Source organism: Peromyscus leucopus, chromosome 23 (genome assembly GCF_004664715.2).
Source record: "Peromyscus leucopus breed LL Stock chromosome 23, UCI_PerLeu_2.1, whole genome shotgun sequence".
NCBI classification, from domain to species: domain Eukaryota; kingdom Metazoa; phylum Chordata; class Mammalia; order Rodentia; family Cricetidae; genus Peromyscus; species Peromyscus leucopus.
The window spans coordinates 28,323,163-28,341,158 of NC_051082.1; the positions used below are offsets into that span (position 1 = coordinate 28,323,163).

The window sequence follows — 17,996 nt, forward strand, 5'->3', positions numbered from 1 at the left end:
TACATATGCCATACACACACACACACACAAACACACACACACACACATGCATACAAGTTAGCTAGTAGTCTTTTAATAAAAATAATTTAAAGGGCGGGAGGTGTAACTTAGGGGTAGAAGAGTTGTCTAATGTACACAAGGCAGTGGGTTCGATCCCTGGACTACAGGGTTGCAGCGAGGCGATGTAGGAACACTGTGTTCCATAAATGACATCTCACTGTTCAGACTAGTCTAGGACTTACAAGGCTTGCTTCACTGCTATCTTCACATGCGGAAGTGTGTAGCATCCACACTTCTGCAGGTGTTTGGAAATCTCTCCCAATAGAAGCTTCTAGAAAGCATTTTCAAACAAAATGAAAGTGATAAAAATCACAGGCAAACTTTTGTGTGTGTGCTTGGAGAATCCTTCTAGTAAGCTTCTAAAAAAATATTTCCGAACAAAATGAAGGCAGTCGAGTTCCATGTAAACTTGTGTTTGTGTGTGTACACATTTCTGTGTGTGTGCGTGTATGTGTGTGTATGCATGAATGCACATGTAGCAGGCAGAGGTCAATGTCAGGCGTCTTTATCACTCTCACTATCAACTTTACTTTCTTGTTTTGTTTTTCGAGACAGGGTTTCTCTGTGTAGCCCTGGCTGTCCTGGAACTCACTCCGTAGACCAGGCTGGCCTTGAACTCACAGAGATCCACCTGACTCTGCCTCCTGAGTGCTGGAATTAAGGCATGGGCCACCACTGCCTGGCTTCAACTTTACTTTTCTAAAGCTGGGTCTCTCACTAAACCTGGAGCTCAATGACTCAGCTAGCTTTGCTGACCAGCAAGTCCCAGGCATCCTCCTGTCTCAGCCTCCTATGCACTGGCATTGCAGGCACACACTGAAGCCCCATCTAAACCACCTCTCCTGACCCAGCAAGCATATTTTAGCAGAGGAGGAGGTCCGCTTTCCATGAAGCATCCGCGGCTCCCAGCACAAAGTGTTCTGGTCTCCTTGCTGTAAAATGCTGATAAAATTCCTGGTCACGGTCACTGGGTCTAGTATCTGTTTATCCAAAGTTGACTGAATCCAGAGATGCAAATCAATAGATTAGGGGAGGGGTGTGTGTGTGTGTGTGTGTGTGTGTGTGTGTGTGTGTGTGTGACTCCAGTCCTCTGCTTTAGTCCCAGGACTCTGTATAATAGCTAGCTGCACAAAAACACTATCACACACAAACAAATTTACTTCCCAAGCCAGGCACAGCATACATGCCTCTAGCTACCTTAGAGGTTGAGGCAGAGGGATCACAAGACTGAGGCCAGCCTGTGCCACACAAGTTCAAGACCAGCCCGGACACTTTAGTGAGACTCCATCTCAAATTTTAAAAGGTTTTAAAGGGAGCTGGAGAGAGAGCTCAGTGAGTAAGAAAGTCTGGTGTACAAGCCTAAGGACCTGGGTTTGAATCCCCAGCATCCATGTTCGGTTGCGTTCCAAAATGAGATCACAGATCACAGTATACAGAATGTTCTGCAACTTCCAAAGCTTGTTTATTGCTATCTTCACACATGGAAGTGTGCAGAGTCTATATTTCTGTGGGTGTTTGGAGATCTCTCCCAATAGAAGCTTCTAGAAAGTAATAAAAGCAATAAAATCACAGGCAAACTGGCAATAGAACCTGGGACGTAGTTCTTGGCTTCCATAAGAGGGGGCGGAGACGAGGGAGGCAGACAATAGAACATGTTTTAAGAAAGAAGATGGGAGTCACCCCTGCGTGCTTCCAATGAAATTTGGAGAGTGAGGGTTTCAGTTTAAAAGACAGTTTTATTTTTTTAAGTGTGTGTGTGTGTGTGTGTGTGTGTGTGTGTGTGTGTGTGTGTGCAGTTTCCTCAGAGGCCAGAGGAGGGCCTCAGATGCCTTGGAGCTGGAGATAGAGGAGGTTTTGAGCCCCATTCCCTGGGCGCTGGGACCCCACCCCGAGTCTTTTGCAAGAGCATGAAGCCTGTATCTTAAAACCCTCTTACTGCTCTTGAAATGGCGTAAGGATCAAAACACGTGTCGTGGAGCCAGTACAGGTGTGAAGACTGGAGATACCGTCAAATGGGAACGCTAAACTCAGGAAGACGCGCAAACCAGGCGGTCAGTAACATTCATTTGGGTGCTTTGCTTTTCTCTAGGAATTCAAAAGCCTGTTGAGACTTAGCGCGAAGCCACCGGGGGAGGCCAGCGCGCCACCTGGCGGTAGATGGAAGCAGCGGGCGGGTCCGGGCACCGAGGGCTGAGGGACCCGGTGCCTCCTCCATCCCCACACCGGAGCCCTGGGATCCAGGTGGGTACCACGTCCCGGAGTGAATGGGAAGTCGCAGCCAAGGTGGCCTCGGGCCCCAAAGACCCGATGAAATGGCCTCTCCAGTGTCGCCAAGCGGCCAAACGGACTCACGGCCTTGGCAACTCTGGGAACTGTGGAACACAAAGCCAAGGCCGCCCAGGTGAGCCCAGCAACTTCGTGAAGGCTGAACCCCGAGTCTTGTGAGTCCGAGGAATCCCCTCTACCACTCCCGGGTGCAAGTCGGTGCCACCTCCATTCGAAGCTCCGGGCTGAGGGGCAAAGGGCAAGAAAACCAGGATGGGAAGAGACAGAGGGGGCGCAACCCGAGACCACCAAAGCCGGGGCGCCTCGTTCCCAGCACCCCTCTAACACAAGTTGGCGCCCCGACCTCCTTAGGCCCGGGGTCCCCAGCACATGAACCCACCCCCCTGAACCCAACCACAAGGTTTCTACCGTCGTGCGTTCTAGCCATCCGGAGTGCCCAGGCCTGCGTCCGTCCGCAGCACCCGGCCACTGTGCCTTGGAGACCACCCCACTGTCCCCCTATCTCGCTTTCAGTCTCCGCGCCCCCAGGCCTCGGGCTGCAAGCCCCATGTCCCTCCTTCCCAATCACTGGGCCACTACGCCTCATAGTCTCCGTTGGTGCGTCCCCAAGCCTCGAGCACTCAGCGTGGGGTCACACGCCTTGGAGCACTCACTGGCTCTTGTTCTCACGCTCCCATGTCCTGGGTCCCCCAACACCGGACCACCGCGCCTCAGAGTCCTCACTGTCCTTCGATCCAGCTCCTGCGTCCCCAGCACCCAGCTACCGCGCCCCAGGGTCCCCACTGTCCGGCGATCCAGCTCGGCGTAGCCCCAAACCCCACGCCTTGAGACCCCAAAAACAGGCCACCCCTCCTCAGACCCCCCCTGTGGTCCTTCGATCCGGCCCTCGCGCCTTCGAGACTCTGTTCTCTCAACCCTCGACCACAGTTTCTCTGAGACCCTTATCTCTGGATCCAATCCTTGGTCCCCTATCCCGCGCCCCCCAGCACCCGGCCCATGCGCCTCACAGCCCCTCGATGTCCCTGGAACCACCACTCCTCCGCGCGCGAGTCCCTGGCCCACTGTCCTGCGTCCCCAGTACCGGGCCACGGCTCTTCCGAGCCCCCGCTGTCCCTGGATCCAGCCATCGCTCCCCCCAGGCCCGGCCCCCGGCGTTACTCACCGGCGACTCGAGTAGCCGTTGCCGGGGGAGCCGGCGCCCTGCTCCGGGTAACCGTGCTGCTGCAAGGCGGCTGCCGGGAAGGGGTAGAGGAAGCCGGTGGCCAGAGCCGACCCGCACAAGCAGCAGCAAGCCCATGGTAACAGCAAAACCAGCTTCATTTTGCACGGCTCGCCCGCGGGGACCCGGAGTCCCGGGAGCTGGGGACAATCAGGAGCGCCCCAGACGGCTGGACCGATCCTGCGGCCCCAAGCTGGAGCGCAGGGAGCCAGCCGGTGGTGGTGTGAAGTCAGGGTCTGAGGTGGAAGTCGTCTGGGGGGGCGCCCACGCCTCTCCAGGGCCGCCTTTTCAAATTCAGCGAGGTGGGCTCTGCGCAGTCAAAGGGGGCGTGGGTCTTTCTTTTTAACCCTCAGAGGTCCAGGGCTGAGGAGGCGTCTACCAAGCTGGGGGTGCCCCGGGAGGTGTATGCTCCTGAACACCAAATCTTACATCCTGGGCCCTTAACACACATTTTGCACTTTCCACACCAAGGTGAGAGACATTTCAGCCAGCACCCACTTGGTCGAGCTGCATGAGCAAAGATCGCTACAGTCTCCATTTTTCAGAAATGGAACCCGGGGCTTAAGGAAAGTTAAGCTAGGTAGATGGCTGTGTGGGTAAGAGTGTGTGCTACAGAAACTTGGAGAGTTGATTTCGAATCCCCAACATCCATGTAAAAGGCCTCCAACCCCATCCTCCAGCCCGGGGAGTGGGAGCGGGAAGATCCTGGGGGATGCCAGCTTCTGTCCTAGCTCCAGGTGAGAGAAACCCTGTATAAAGGTAACAAAACTAAGAATAACAGAGCATGGCACCCTATGTTGTTCCCCGGCCTCCACACACTTGTGCACACACACGTACATAACACACACACCTTCAGCCAAGCTAGTTGGGTGGCACACCCCTATAATCCCAAGACTCCACAGGCTGATTGTGAGTTTGGGGTCAGCCTAAGATGCATAGTGAGCCCCTGCGGTCAACAATAACCAGAAAAAACAAATGGAGTTCTTTTTCTTATTGTAGCACCCACAGCACAGGACATTGGCAGCAGTGTGGAATTTTCCTGTCTTCTTCATTATCCTAGGAGCAGAGGGAAGGTTGGAAGACAATTGCTTTCAAACCCAGGGGAGGAGGGGGCTGTGACCTAACCATTTATTGGACTTAGCCAGTGTCCATGAAACACACTTCAGATTCCTTTGGGAGGAGGGATTGATTCTCCGCCCCCATAAAGCAGGTTCTCCAAATCCATCAGACCTCGAGGGTAAAATGAATGGAGAGTGTAAGAAAGGACCCTAGGTCTAAGTCAGGCATCCCATGAGGGGGCTCTCCATTCTGTGATGACTAACCTGGCCTCCAAGACGCGTGAGGACAGAGCTGGGCTGATCGTGGTGGTGCATGCCTGTGATCCCAGCACCTAGGAGGCTGAAGCAGGAGGATTGACCGGACTGGGCTGGAGCAAGATGTGTTAACAGCCGAACAAAACAACCAAGCTGGGATTTGAAGGAACTCAGGGGACAGGATGCGCAATTTCAGGAAGAAGGGAAAGAGGGCTGAGTGTGATATATTTGGGTACCTACATAAGAAGGTACATATGTGTTGTGTATGTTATGTATGCACATATGGGTTATGTATCTATGGGGCTATAGGGGAGCAGATAACATGTCACCTGAGTGAGGCTGCCCACCACATGTTCCTAATAACAGTCCTGCAGCAAGATGGTGAGGTAGATGATGATTCCAGCCCCAAGCAATAGGAACGAGACGTTGAGTCCAGTGTGAGCTATAGCAAGACCCAATTTCAAAGGGGGGGGGTGCTGAAGATGTCGCTCCTGTGCAGAATCCCCCCAGCAAGGTGCTGGGGTGTGATAGAGCACCTGCCTAGAATCCTCCAGTGAGGGGCTGGGGTGTGGCTCAGTGGTAGAGCCCCTGCCTAGAATCCCCCAGTGAGGGGCTGGGGTGTGGCTCAATGGCAGAACACCTGCCTAGAATCCCCCAGTGAGGGGCTGGGGTGTGGCTCAGTGGTAGAGCCCCTGCCTAGAATCCCCCAGTGAGGGGCTGGGGTGTGGCTCAGTGGTAGAGCACCTGCCTAGAATACCCCAGTGGGGGGCTGGGAGTGTGACTCAGTGGTAAACGTCTGTCTAGCAGGTACAAGGATGTGGATTTGAGCCCTAGCAACACACAGGAACACACCACACACATACACACACACACACACACACACACACACACATTACAATTCTTTTACAAAATCTACTGTAATTCCTTAAGCACAGGCATGTTCTACAGCTTGTCTGTCATAGACATCTTACAGATTGGAGGTTACCTTGGCAAGGTCAGATCATCTCAGAGTTTGCTTGACCCTCAGGATGCTACCAGGAGATCCAGTAAAGGCTCCCGGCCTGTAGAAACAGAGCACAGGCCAGGTTTCCTGTCCCATCTGGTATTGTACAGGGTACAGCCCAATACAAATCAACTCAGGGCCATGCTAGCTTTGGGCTCAGTGTGAGACCTGGAGCTCCATGTCTCCTTCTGTAAAACACGGATCGGGGAAGGCAAGATGGCTCAGTGGATAAAGGCATTTGCTGCCAAGCCTGACGACTTGAGTTTGGTCCTCAGGTCTCACGTGGTGGATGGGAGAAGGAACTCCAGCAAGTTGTCCTCTGGTCTCCACTTGTGGACCACAGCACACTCATGCACACACACACACACACACACACACACACACACACACACACACACACGAAGACATCCACAGGAGCACATACATACGCCACATGCAGAGACACAAGAACAAGGTTTTTTTTGCGCAGTTTTCCAGCATGAGCCTAGCAGGTGACAATGTCATGTTTCGATGTCAACATTGCTCTCCTCTCCCTAAGACAGCTGTGGATGCAGACGACGACAAAGAGCTTCTCTTTGTATCCCTAGCTGTCCTGGAACTCACTCTGTAGCCCAGGCTGGCCTCGAACTCAGAGATCCACCTGCCTCTGCCTCCCAAGTGCTGGGATTTAAAGGAGATTTTTGAGATGCAGCACCACCCAGTAGTGGGGGATGGGAAAGTGGAGAAGGCATCTGCGGTATATGCTCTCCCGCCTCCCCTGCAAAGAGAACAGTTGTTGCTGTGTCCCATTCCACAGAACCAGCTGTGTGACTCTAGACAAGCCGCTCAACCTCTCTGAGCATCATCATCTAGAAAATCAAAAGAAGCATCATAGTACCTTGTGGGCAAATGCCATAATGAAATTCATGATTTTGTTTGCCAACTAATAAAAATTAATTTAGAAAATAACAACAACATTGGGCTGGAACTGACAGCTTACCTAGCATGCACATAATCTTGAGTTGCCGTCCCCACACTGCATGAACGAGCATTGGTGATACAAGCAAGAAAAAGAGACACGCGGGCTTGGCCGGGCTCACCTTGATCTTGGCACTCGGGAGGCAGAGGTGATCTGACCTGTGAGTCCAAGTCCAGCCTGGTCTATAGAGTGAATTCCAGGGTAGCCAGGGCTACACAGAGAAACCTCATCTCAAAAAATCAAGATTCAAAACCAAGGAAGGAAGGAGGGAAAGAAGGAAGGAAGGAAGGGAGGGAGGGAGGAGAATGAATGAATTTAGGAAGGAAAAGAAAGAAAGGAAAGGAAAGGAAAAGAGAAAAGGAGAGGAACGTCAGGAGTTCAAGGTCATCCTTAGCTAAGTAGAGAATTTGAGGCCAACCTGGGCTGCATGAGACCTTGTCTCCCTGAAGCAAAATAATACTATCAGCATCTAATTTATGAATTTGCTGAAAGGATTTAATGAATTATTCAGACAATGTACTTGGAACCATGTGCCTAAAACACTGTAACTATCAATAAATACTATGGAGTATTATTAATTAGTTGAAGTATGCCCGGTATCTCAAATCCCCATGGGTGAGAACAAACAATAGACTCATAGGCAGAACACAGGCTTTCTCAGCGGACCAAACTTAATACATCTTTTGTGTGTGCATGGGGGGTTGCCGGGAATTGAATCAGGACCTCACTCACGCAAGACAAACACTCTACCAGCGGAGCTATATCCCCAGCCCCTGGTACATCTTTGTTGTTGTTGTTCTATGGAGAATAACTTAAAATAAAATTTTGATGTGAAGAAAATACAAGCCAGGCATGGTGGTACACATCTGCTGTAATCTTAGTAATTAGGGGCCAGAGGGCAAACAAAAGCAGAAAATCCCACTGAGGAGAAGGAGTGATGTGTACGACTTTTCACAAGGTTTTTCTTTCCACCACATCATCGTAGCTCCCAGGCATTAAGTGGAGGTGGTCAGGCATGATGGCACGCACCTTTATCCCCTGAGCCACCTCTTTGGTCAGAATTCTATTAAACGATAAAGCAGGGTGTGGTGGTGCATGCTTGTGACCCCAGCATTGGGGGGGCGGGGGTTGAGAATAATGATCAGGAGTTCAGGGTCGTCCTCTGCGACATAGTGAGTTCAAGGTCAGCCTGAGCCATGTAGGGCTCTATCTTGAAAAAATAAAATAAAATACAAAAAATAAAAAATAAAATCTTTGAAAATTAAGGATAAATGCTCTAAGTGGTGGGCAGAAATTTAGGGACATTCCAGCGGCCTTGGAGTCCAGCAGTCCTTAGAGAAGCCAGCAAAAGACAAATGCATTCTCTTAACTGGAGGGTTCACAACTGCTGTTGCTACAGCTGCCGTCTCCGCCCCCGCAGCGCGGCCCCGGGGGCCTCTGATCAGTTCTCCACACGGGCATTTGTCTGTGTTTCAAAACCGTGTTCCCAGCATTCCTGAAATACATGGGAAAACTTCCGGAGAGGCGGAAGCCATTGTTCATTTTCCAAGAGCCCCGGCAATCTAACATCCCAAGTCTGGAGTTGAGAAGGGTCTGGGTGCTGGTTTTGTCCCTGGGAGCCCCAGAGGGAGAATTCACCATGGGTGGAGGAAGAAAACTCCGTTGGTAAAGCGCTTGCTTTGCGAGCCTGAGGATTTGAGTTGGATTACCCAGCCACCCTCCCCAAAAGAGAGAGCCGAGGGCTGGTGACGTGGCTTGGCGGGTCAAGGCGCTGGCAGCCGAGCCTGACCTTCTGGTCCCATCCCCACGACACACAGGGCAGAAGGAGAGAGGACTATCCTGGGCTGTCCTCTGACCTCCACACGTACACCGGGGCTTATAGACACACACATGAACTCAATCAATAAAATATGATTAAAGTAATAAAATAAAATCAGGGCATGGTGGTGCACACTTGCAATCCCACCATTAGACAGGAGGATCCCTGGGCTGGCTGAGAAGCCAGTCTAGCCCAGGTCCCAGTGAAAGATTGTCACACACACACACACACACAAAAAAAAAGTAGATGGAGTGTGAGAAATTCCATACAGTCATCTGGCCTACACACACACACACACACACACACACACACAAAAAAAAAAAACACGCACTCGCACGCACACACACACACGCACATACGCACGCACACGCACGCACACACACGCACGCACACACACGCGCACACACACACATACACACGCACACACACAAAAAGTAGATGGAGTGTGAGAAATTCCATACAGTCATCTGGCCTACACACACACACACACACACACACACACACACACACACGCACGCACACGCGCGCGCACACACACACACACACACACACGTGCGCACGCATGTCCATCCACCTGTGCACACACACAAATCCGCATACACATATCAGGTCAAAGGCTTTACCTCACCCTTGGAGCCTCATTCACTCACAGCAAGGCAGGTCAGAGCTTGCAGCTCCCTATCTGACAGACGGAAGTGACTTGTCCGAGATCTACTGCTCCTCCCCTTCCAAGATGGCGAGCCAGCTGCGTGTGCACAGTGGGGTTGGTGCTGGGGATTGTGACGAGGATCTTGAACAGGATGGACGCGTGCTCTTTGAGATGTCTGCTTTGTCTGTTTCTGATCCTCCTGGGCATGTGGCTCCAGGGTGGTGTTTTTGGCTAGCATACACACACACAATGAGCTAGATATCCCAGCAATCAGGAGGCTGAGGCAGGAGGATCATGAGTTCTAGAATAGAAAACGGGGGCGGGGGGCGGCAAGCTATCACAGAGAGAGCCGTTTTTGCGAATCCTAGTTTGCCGGCTCTCCTGATAAGAAAATCTCATCAGCATCCTCTTTGGCCCACAGAGAGCAACCCTTCGCTTCTGCTGAAGTCAGCAGAGCCGCTGAGCGGCGAAGTCAATAGCGAGCCAGCCGAGGCCAAGGTAAATACTGACCTCTTGGCATGATAAATCTTCCTGTTAATCTAAAACAGGAATCTCTCCCAACCACCACCACCACCGGCCCCAGATTGCCCCATAACAGGACACGGATTCCGCAGGTCTCAGGAAGGCGGAGGGAGGAGCCTCGCACGCTGTTTCTTCCGAAGCACCGGCTCCCAGCTGTTTCAGGTCCCAGAGGAACAGGAGAGTGATCCGGAGCGCGCACTCCGGGGAACAGCAACGCCATACCCAAAGGACTTCTTGCCTCTGCAGAGTACTCTGTGCTTGATTGCGGAAAAATGCAAACTGACTGTGGATATCACAGAAGAGCCCAACTTGAGTTTTCTTCTTTACCCACCCCCCGCCCCCCAAAAAATTCCACCCAGCCCCTATGAAATCAATGGTTCCTTGGCTGAGCACTTCTGTAAGTGGAAATCTGTCTCCCTAGCACTGCTGAGAGACAACTGGAGAATCAGAAGACAGCTCATGAGAGCCTGGCGGGGAGACCCGATGGTAGAGGATGCGCCTAGCACGCTCGAGGCCTGGGGTTCCATCCCCCAGCACCACATACACAAGGCGGAGTGGTGGCGCCTGGGATCCCAACACCCAGGAGGTAGAGGCGGGAGGATCAGATCAGAGTGTCCTCGGCAAAAATAGCAAGTTCCAAGCCAGCCTGGATTACATGAGACTCTGTCCCCAAAAGAAGTCAAATGAAATCAAATAAATAAAAGTTAAAAATCTGAGACTCTGTCTCAAAAAGGAAAAAAAATGACAAAGGACAAAGAAACAAGAAGTCAGGGAACCAGTTGGCCATTGCGGTGGTTACGTTTAATTGTCAAATTGACACAATCTAGAATCACCTGGAAAGAGTTTCCACGAGGATTTTCTTGATCAAGTTGGATTGTGAGCATGTCTGTGGGGCGCTGTCTTGATCAGCGGGAAGACCCACCGTGGGTGGCACCGTTCCCTGTACAGAGATCCTGGATTATACCAGAACGGTGGAATCAGCATCCACATTCCTTCCTTACTCTCTGTTCTTGACTGGGGGTGTCTTGTGACCGGTTCTCTCAAGCTCCTGCTGTGCCTGGTATGCTGGACTGTCAGCTGAAATTTTGAGCCAAATAAACCCTTTCTCTCTTCATTTGCTTTGGTGGGGGTATTTTATCACAGCAACAGGTAAAGTCAATACTACAGCAGTCCTGGGTTACCTAGCAAAACTTTGTGCCAACAAAATAAAATAAGGAATATGTCAATGTTAGTCTCTCTTTTCAGTTGTTTTTTTCTCTCACTGAAATTTTTTGTTGTTGTTGTTTGTTTGTTTGTTTTTGGTCATTCCAAGTCTTTATTAACTACAAAATTTAAAGGCATAAAATAATAATCTAGTTTGAAAAGTGCCTATGAATAAGTATCTGCCATCTATTTCTCTATAGATTTATGCTCTAGACATCATTTGTGAATTTGTGTTGTTATTATTGTATGTTTGTGGTCTATCTTCTAGTTATTAATCAAAATTCATTCAGAGTTGAATTTCTTCAGTTAGAGGAACGTTCTACACTGACATTACTTCAGACTTTTTATGTGTTTTTGAGGCAGGGTCTTATGTAGCTCAGGATGGGCTCATATTTACTATATAGCCAAGGTTGACTTTGAGCAGCCTTTTTAAAAAGTTTATCTTTTATTATTTGTGTGTGTGTGTGTGTGTGTGTGTGTGTGTGCGCGCTTGAGCATTGGGGTACCAATTACATGCAAGAAAGTACATATGGGTTGTGTACCATATGTATGGGCTATATTGGACCAAATAGCAAGTCACCTAAGTAGGGATGTCCCACCACATTTTCTTAACAGCATTCCTACAGCCATATGATGTGGTGATCTGCGATTCTAGCCCTCTGCAGATCCAAGCAATAGGAAACAGCCTTTGAGTTCTATCTTTAAAAAACTGGAAGAGGGCATTCAACCCCCTGAAGCTGGAGTTCCAGGCCGTTGCGAGCCTCCAAACACAGTGTTGGGAACTGAACTCAGGTCCTCTGAGAGAGCGGGGTAGTGCTCTTGACCACCATGCCATCTCCCAGCCCTGGTTACAACCTTTTAATCTTGGCAAAGGTATCATGAGTCCGTGGGATTTTAATTTCAAAAAATGACTGGGTGAGGGGGAGATGAGAACGCTCTGCACCTGCTTCGTGACTTTTCTGTAAAGCTAAAAACTATTGCAAGATGAATTTAGCACCCAGTGGCTGGGGAGGTTGCCCAGTGGATAGAGCACCTGCCACTTAAGCGTGAAGATCTAAGCCGAGACCCTTAGAACCCACGCAAAGCTGGATGCCGTGGCACACATCTGTAATCCCAGCGCTCCTGTGGAGAGATGGGAGGAGACAGGAGCATCCCTGGAAACCATGGGCCAGCTGGCCTGGAGCATAGAGTGATGGACAAGAGACACTGTCTCAGTCAAGGTCAAATGTGGATGCTGGCTCCCACACATGCATCAGAGCATCTATCTGCCCACAGTCACACACTCACATATGTGCACACACACACACACACACACACAGGTGTATGTATATGCATATATGTACATATCCAAACACAACCGGCTGCCTTTGTTCAAATTTTAGTTTTGAACAAATCAGAAGAAAGCATCTTGATGGCAGAGAAATTTGAGCACAGACTCGATGTTGAATAGCATTAAGACATCATTAGCCGTTTTATTATGTGTGGTAATGGCTTTGTACTTAAGTGTTTGTTTGAAGCATCTCTCTGGTAAGCACATGCATCTAGTGGAGAGATGACATGTTGTCTGGGATTGGCTTTAGAGTTGACCAGAGCTGGGCCTGGTCGCCGTGCACGCCTTAGTCCCAGCGCTTGGGAGATAGAGGAGGCATGAGGACCAGAGGTTCAAGGTCAAGCTCCGCCACCCGGGCCGCTGGAGGCCCACCTGGCTATGTGAACAAAACAAGTAACAAGAGGAAATCAACGCCAGAAAAACAGAGAAGCTGATGGCAGATGAATGAGGCCGAGGGTGACTGAACCTGCTTGATGAGGTAGTTGATGGCATGCATTTTTAACTCTGGGCCACTGAGATGGCTCAGTGGGTAAAGGTGCTTGCCACCAAGCCTGATTCCTGGTTCCTGATGAACCGTTAATCCCTGGAGCCCAAATGGTAAAAGAGAGAACCAACTCCGACAAGCTGTCCTCTGATTCCCACATATTCTCCACGGCATGTACACACACAGACAGACACACACTGAATCAGTGTAAAAAAAAAATTGTTTTTTGCATAAACAGCACCTGAGATTGTTCTCTGGCCTCTGAACATGCAAGCACATGTATATGCCCCACACCCACACAAGCATACACCGTGACTGTAATACCTACTGCATAGGCTGCTGAGACTTTTAAATGAGATGCCAGTAAAATGACTCAGTGGGCCGGGCGGTGGCGGTGGTGATGGTGGTGGCGGTGGTGGTGGCGGTGGTGGTGGTAGTGGTGGTGGTGGTGGTGGCAGCACACACACGCCTTTAATCCCAGCACTAAGGAGGCAGAGGCAGGCGGATCTCTGTGAGTTCCAGGCCAGCCTGGTCTACAAAGTGAGTTTCAGGACAGGCAGGGCTACACAGAGAAACCTTGTCTCAGGAAAAAAAAAAAATGGCTCCATGAGTTAAGGTGCTTGCTGCTAAGCCTGGTGACCCTAAGGTCACTGTGACCCTCGTCATGAAAGGAGAGAACCAGCTTCGTTGTACACATGTGCGCACCGCGCGCACACACACACACACACACACACACACACACACACACACAACACAAATCAGTATTTTTAAATTTGGGTTTGGTTTTTTTTTTTTGGTTTATTTGTTTGTTTTGTTTTCAAGACACGATTTCTCTGTGTAGACCTGGCTGTCCTGGAACTCACTCAGTAGTTCAGGCTGGCCTCGAACTCAGTGATCTGACAGCTTCTGCCTCCAGAGTAGGGTGGGGTTAAAGGCGCAGTGCCCCCACTGCCCGGCTATTCTTAAAATTTTAAATGAGCTGATAGGTGCAAAGGGGAGGTAAGGATGCCTCCCGCGGCTCTCATGGCCGCTGCACGGATACTTCTGCTCTGCACAAAGGCTTGGCCTCCACAGCCTGTACACGCTGATGGCCAGGGAGCGCTTAACGTCTCTGCCTCTCCTTGGATCCATAACGCATCCCATATGAACGTTAAGAGTCGCCTGCAGCCATCTGGCCAGAACTGCGCCTCTTCGTCTACCCCATGCTCCTCATGTTCAAATTAATGTCTCTTGTTTTCACGGTCATTGTCAAAAGCAATTTGACGAATCCTTGTCACGGCCTCGAAAGACTTCGCTGAGGGATCCCTCTTGCAAAAGAGCAATCCGCCAAGCCTCGTTCCTTAGAGTCGGCGGACAGCAGACCTAGTGGGACATGGACTTCCAGGGGTTTATTTCACAGGGGGGCAAGGAAGTCTGTCTGTCTGTGCATCCTTCACGCTGGGTGGACAGTTCCAATGTCCATGTAAAAGAGAACATGCCTTGAATTACGATCTGTCTGGCATCCTGGAGCTCCGCATCCTGTCTACCCTTACAGCTGGACCACGGGCAGAAGGGGGGATGTTCAAAGAAATTCTCTCCTAACATATGAAACCTCCCCGGAGCACACCAGCTCTTTGCAGCATATTTAGTTAATTGGTTTATGTTTGATTGTTCTACACAGTGCAATCAAGCCACTTCCTGGCTCTCCCAAGCTTCTAATTCGCAACGATCCAACATGCTTTTCTTCGGGCTTTTCTATTCTTCTACAGAAAGACTGGTCCAGGAATACAAACATATGCTGTTGGACTCGGGCCAGCTTCGCATTTATAAAAATCTAATGTGGAGCGGCTAGAGAGGAGGTTCCGTGGTTAAGAGCGCATCCTGCTTTGCAGAGGATGGGGGTGGGGCCAGTTCTCAGCACCATGTCAGGAGGCTCACAACTTCCTGTGACTCCAGATTTGGGGGAGGGGGAAGGCACGTCTGACACCCTCCTCTGGCCTCCTTGTGTACCTGCACTCGTGTGCACACACTCATACACACATACACTCACACACAGACACACAAGCACACAAATAATTAAAAATCTTGTTTAAAAAGATCTAAAGTGTGGAGGAGTGGCTTGTTAAGAGAACTTTCTATGCAACCACAAGGCATTCAGATTCCAACACTCGTGTAACAGGTCGGGTGTCCTGTCCAAGCCTGAAACCCCAGCTCTGAGGAGGGTGGAGACCATTGAGGTTTGGTAGCTTTCAGCTTAGGAGAAAAAACAAAAGTTCATCGAGGGACCCTACCTCAAAAGAACAGGTATGGAGTTATAACAGAGGAAGATACCCAACATCCTCTTCCGGCCTCTGAACACAAACAGATGTGCTCATCCCTCACACACGTGTAGGACCAGAAATACATGAGTGAATAAATAAACCTTTAAAAAAGGAGAGAGGGCTTGGTTCCATGAGTGGAGCTAGGAGTTCAAGGTATTATGGGCTGGAGAGACGGCTCAGCAGTTAAAAACACTTTCTGCTCTTCCAGAGGACCAGAGTTCAGTTTGCAGCACACAAGTAGGCTACTCAAAACACCTGGAACTCCATCTCCGGGGGATCTGGCGCCCTCTTCTGGTTTCATGGGGCAGAGGCATTTATTCTCTTGTAAACACACAAGAGACACATAAATAAACATAAAATACAAAACAAAAGAGAAAGAAACAAATCAAACACTGGGCCTGCAGTGTTGGTGCAATCCAGTAACTGTTGCACTCTGAGGCAGGGAAATTGTGAGTTCAAAGCCAGCCTGAGGTATCTAGCATGAGCTGCCTCCAATACCCATCAGTCTGCAAGGTAGTCAAAAAAAAAGTTGAATAACATAGACCACTTTTTTTTTTTTGTTTTTTGTTTTTGTTTTTCTGCTATATAATCGCCACAAGTGACGAGAAAAAGAGGCAAAAGTGAGTGGAGACAAATGGATCCTTGAGGCTTCCTGGCCAGTCAGACTGGTCAAAGCAGTGAAGCCCAAATCCCAGCCAGGGACCCTGTCTTAAAAAAAAGACAAGGTAGAGGGTTCCTGAGGACAACACCTGAAGTTGACCAGTGGCCTCCATGTGTGCAAACACACACACACACACACACACACACACACACACACACAAACCAGTATAGACTGGTACCCTTGCATATACAGAGAGAGAGAGAGAGAGAGAGAGAGAGACAGAGAGAGAGAGAGAGACAGAGAGAGAGACAGAGAGAGAGAGAGAGAGAGAGACAGAGAGAGAGAACCACCACCACCACCAAAAACAACCGCATCTAAGGTGTATGGACCACAGTGTGTCTCAGAGCTAGGCCCTGGAACAGTCAACACTCCAGATGTGGCTGGAGCTTCTCTGTCAATATGATGGGTTGGATCTCACCAGTCTGTCATTGGTTTTGTTGCCACTGCTGTTGTTTGATTGGCTGGTTGGTTATTTTTTTCCCCAGATGTATTCATGCCGGGCTGTGTGTGGAGGACCTTGATCCACACTGTCTAATACTTGACATGTTTATTTGTGTGTGTAAACCGCCGAAGGTAAAGACGGATGCCTTTGACTCATGCACTAGAGGCATGACTGAGTCTCAAGCTCCCGCTAAGTGCTTCAGAGAGGTTGGGAGAGGGTCACAGTAGAAGAGGGGACCTTTCTCGGGGGCCAGCCACGGAGCAAAGCTACAGGCCAGGGACCGGGCCTCTGGCTCCATGTTCCTTCATCGTGTGCCTCAGGCATGAGGAAACTGTCTCGCGTCCAAAACCCATTGTGAGTGTTCACTAGAAAGCGGGGGCTTTGAAGATAGGAATTGGGGGAACAGGAAGCACAGTGTGTTTGGTTGGTTCCCAGAGATGGGGGCTGATGGATCGGTCTGCTCAGGTCGTTGGATTCCATGGGTGGGAAAGGAATCTTTTCCCACAAAGTCTGTCCTTCAGGAACTAATAATAATAATAATACTAAACACCCAGTGCTGCTCCTCACCAAGCGCCGCCGCCCCCGCCCCCCCAGCATGTCTTCCTTCAGTCTGGTTGGTTTATAAAGAATAGGAAACTTCTTCAGTGACTTCATCCACACACTGGCCCATGAAATGCTGATGCCCACGCAGTTTTCAACATGTGACTTTGGGTGAGGTGGTGGCACACACCTTTTGTCACAACACTTGGGAAGCAAAGGCAGGTGGATCTCTGCGAGTCTGAGGCCAGCCTGGTCAATGTAGCAGGTTCCAGGCCATCCAGGGCTATGTAGTGTGATCCAGTCTTTAAAAAGGTGAAAAGAGGCCAGACGGTGATAGTGCACACCTTTAATCTTGGCATTCGGGAGGCAGAACTCTGTGAGTTCAAGGCCAGCCTGGTCTACAGACTCAGTTCCAGGAGAGTCAGGAGAAAATATAGAGAAACCCTGTCTAAGAAAGAAAGAAAGAAAGAAAGAAAGAAAGAAAGAAAGAAAGAAAGAAAGAAAGAAAGAAAGAAAGAAAGAAAGAAGGAGAGAGAGGGAGAAAGAGAAAAAGAATAAAAGATCAAGGAAGACACTTTGTAGCAAGTAGCAGATAATCAAAAGGAAACGATGCATAGAAAAACGTCATCAAATCAAGACTTTACAACGTCCAGCAAAGAGACAACTGGAGCAGCCTGGTTGGGAGAGGGAACAAGGGACCAGCGAGCCGGCTCAGCTGGTAAAGGCACTTGCCACCAAGCTTGACAACCTCAGCTGGATTCCCAGGACCCACACAGGCACCAATTCCCACAAGTTGCCCTCTGACCACACAAGAACCATAGTGTGCAGGGCCACACAGACACAAATAAATCAAATATTTTTTAAAAGCTGTACAAGTTCTGTATTGAATATATTTTATTCCGTGTGTGTGCATGAGTATGGGTGTACACAAGTGCAAGTATGGAGGTCAGAAGACAATTTTCAGGAATCCGTTCTCTCTTTCCATCATCAGAGTCTTGGGGATTGAACTTGACTCCTCTCTACTGATCAACCATCTTGCCCAGCCAGTCAATATCTATATGAGGGAGGAGGGACATCTGGGCCTGGTGGTGCAGCCCTATCATTTCAGCTGCTCAGGAAGCTGAGGATGAAGGTAAAATACTCAAGGCCAGCCTGGGCTACAGCGTGAGATCAAAGCCAGTCAGGCAACTTACAGAGATCCTGTCTT

At 49.9% G+C, this 17,996-nt stretch overlaps 1 protein-coding gene across 1 annotated transcript in view; it reads right to left on the reverse strand.

Moving 5' to 3' along the window:
* Positions 1-3,864, reverse strand: part of Col26a1 (collagen type XXVI alpha 1 chain) — a 150,449-nt gene extending 146,585 nt beyond the window's left edge. The window contains 1 exon segment of the mRNA XM_028894431.2: positions 3,509-3,864. Within this exon segment, the coding sequence (XP_028750264.1) occupies positions 3,509-3,666 (158 nt within the window). The 5' untranslated portion in view covers positions 3,667-3,864.
* Positions 3,865-17,996: the final 14,132 nt, after the last annotated feature.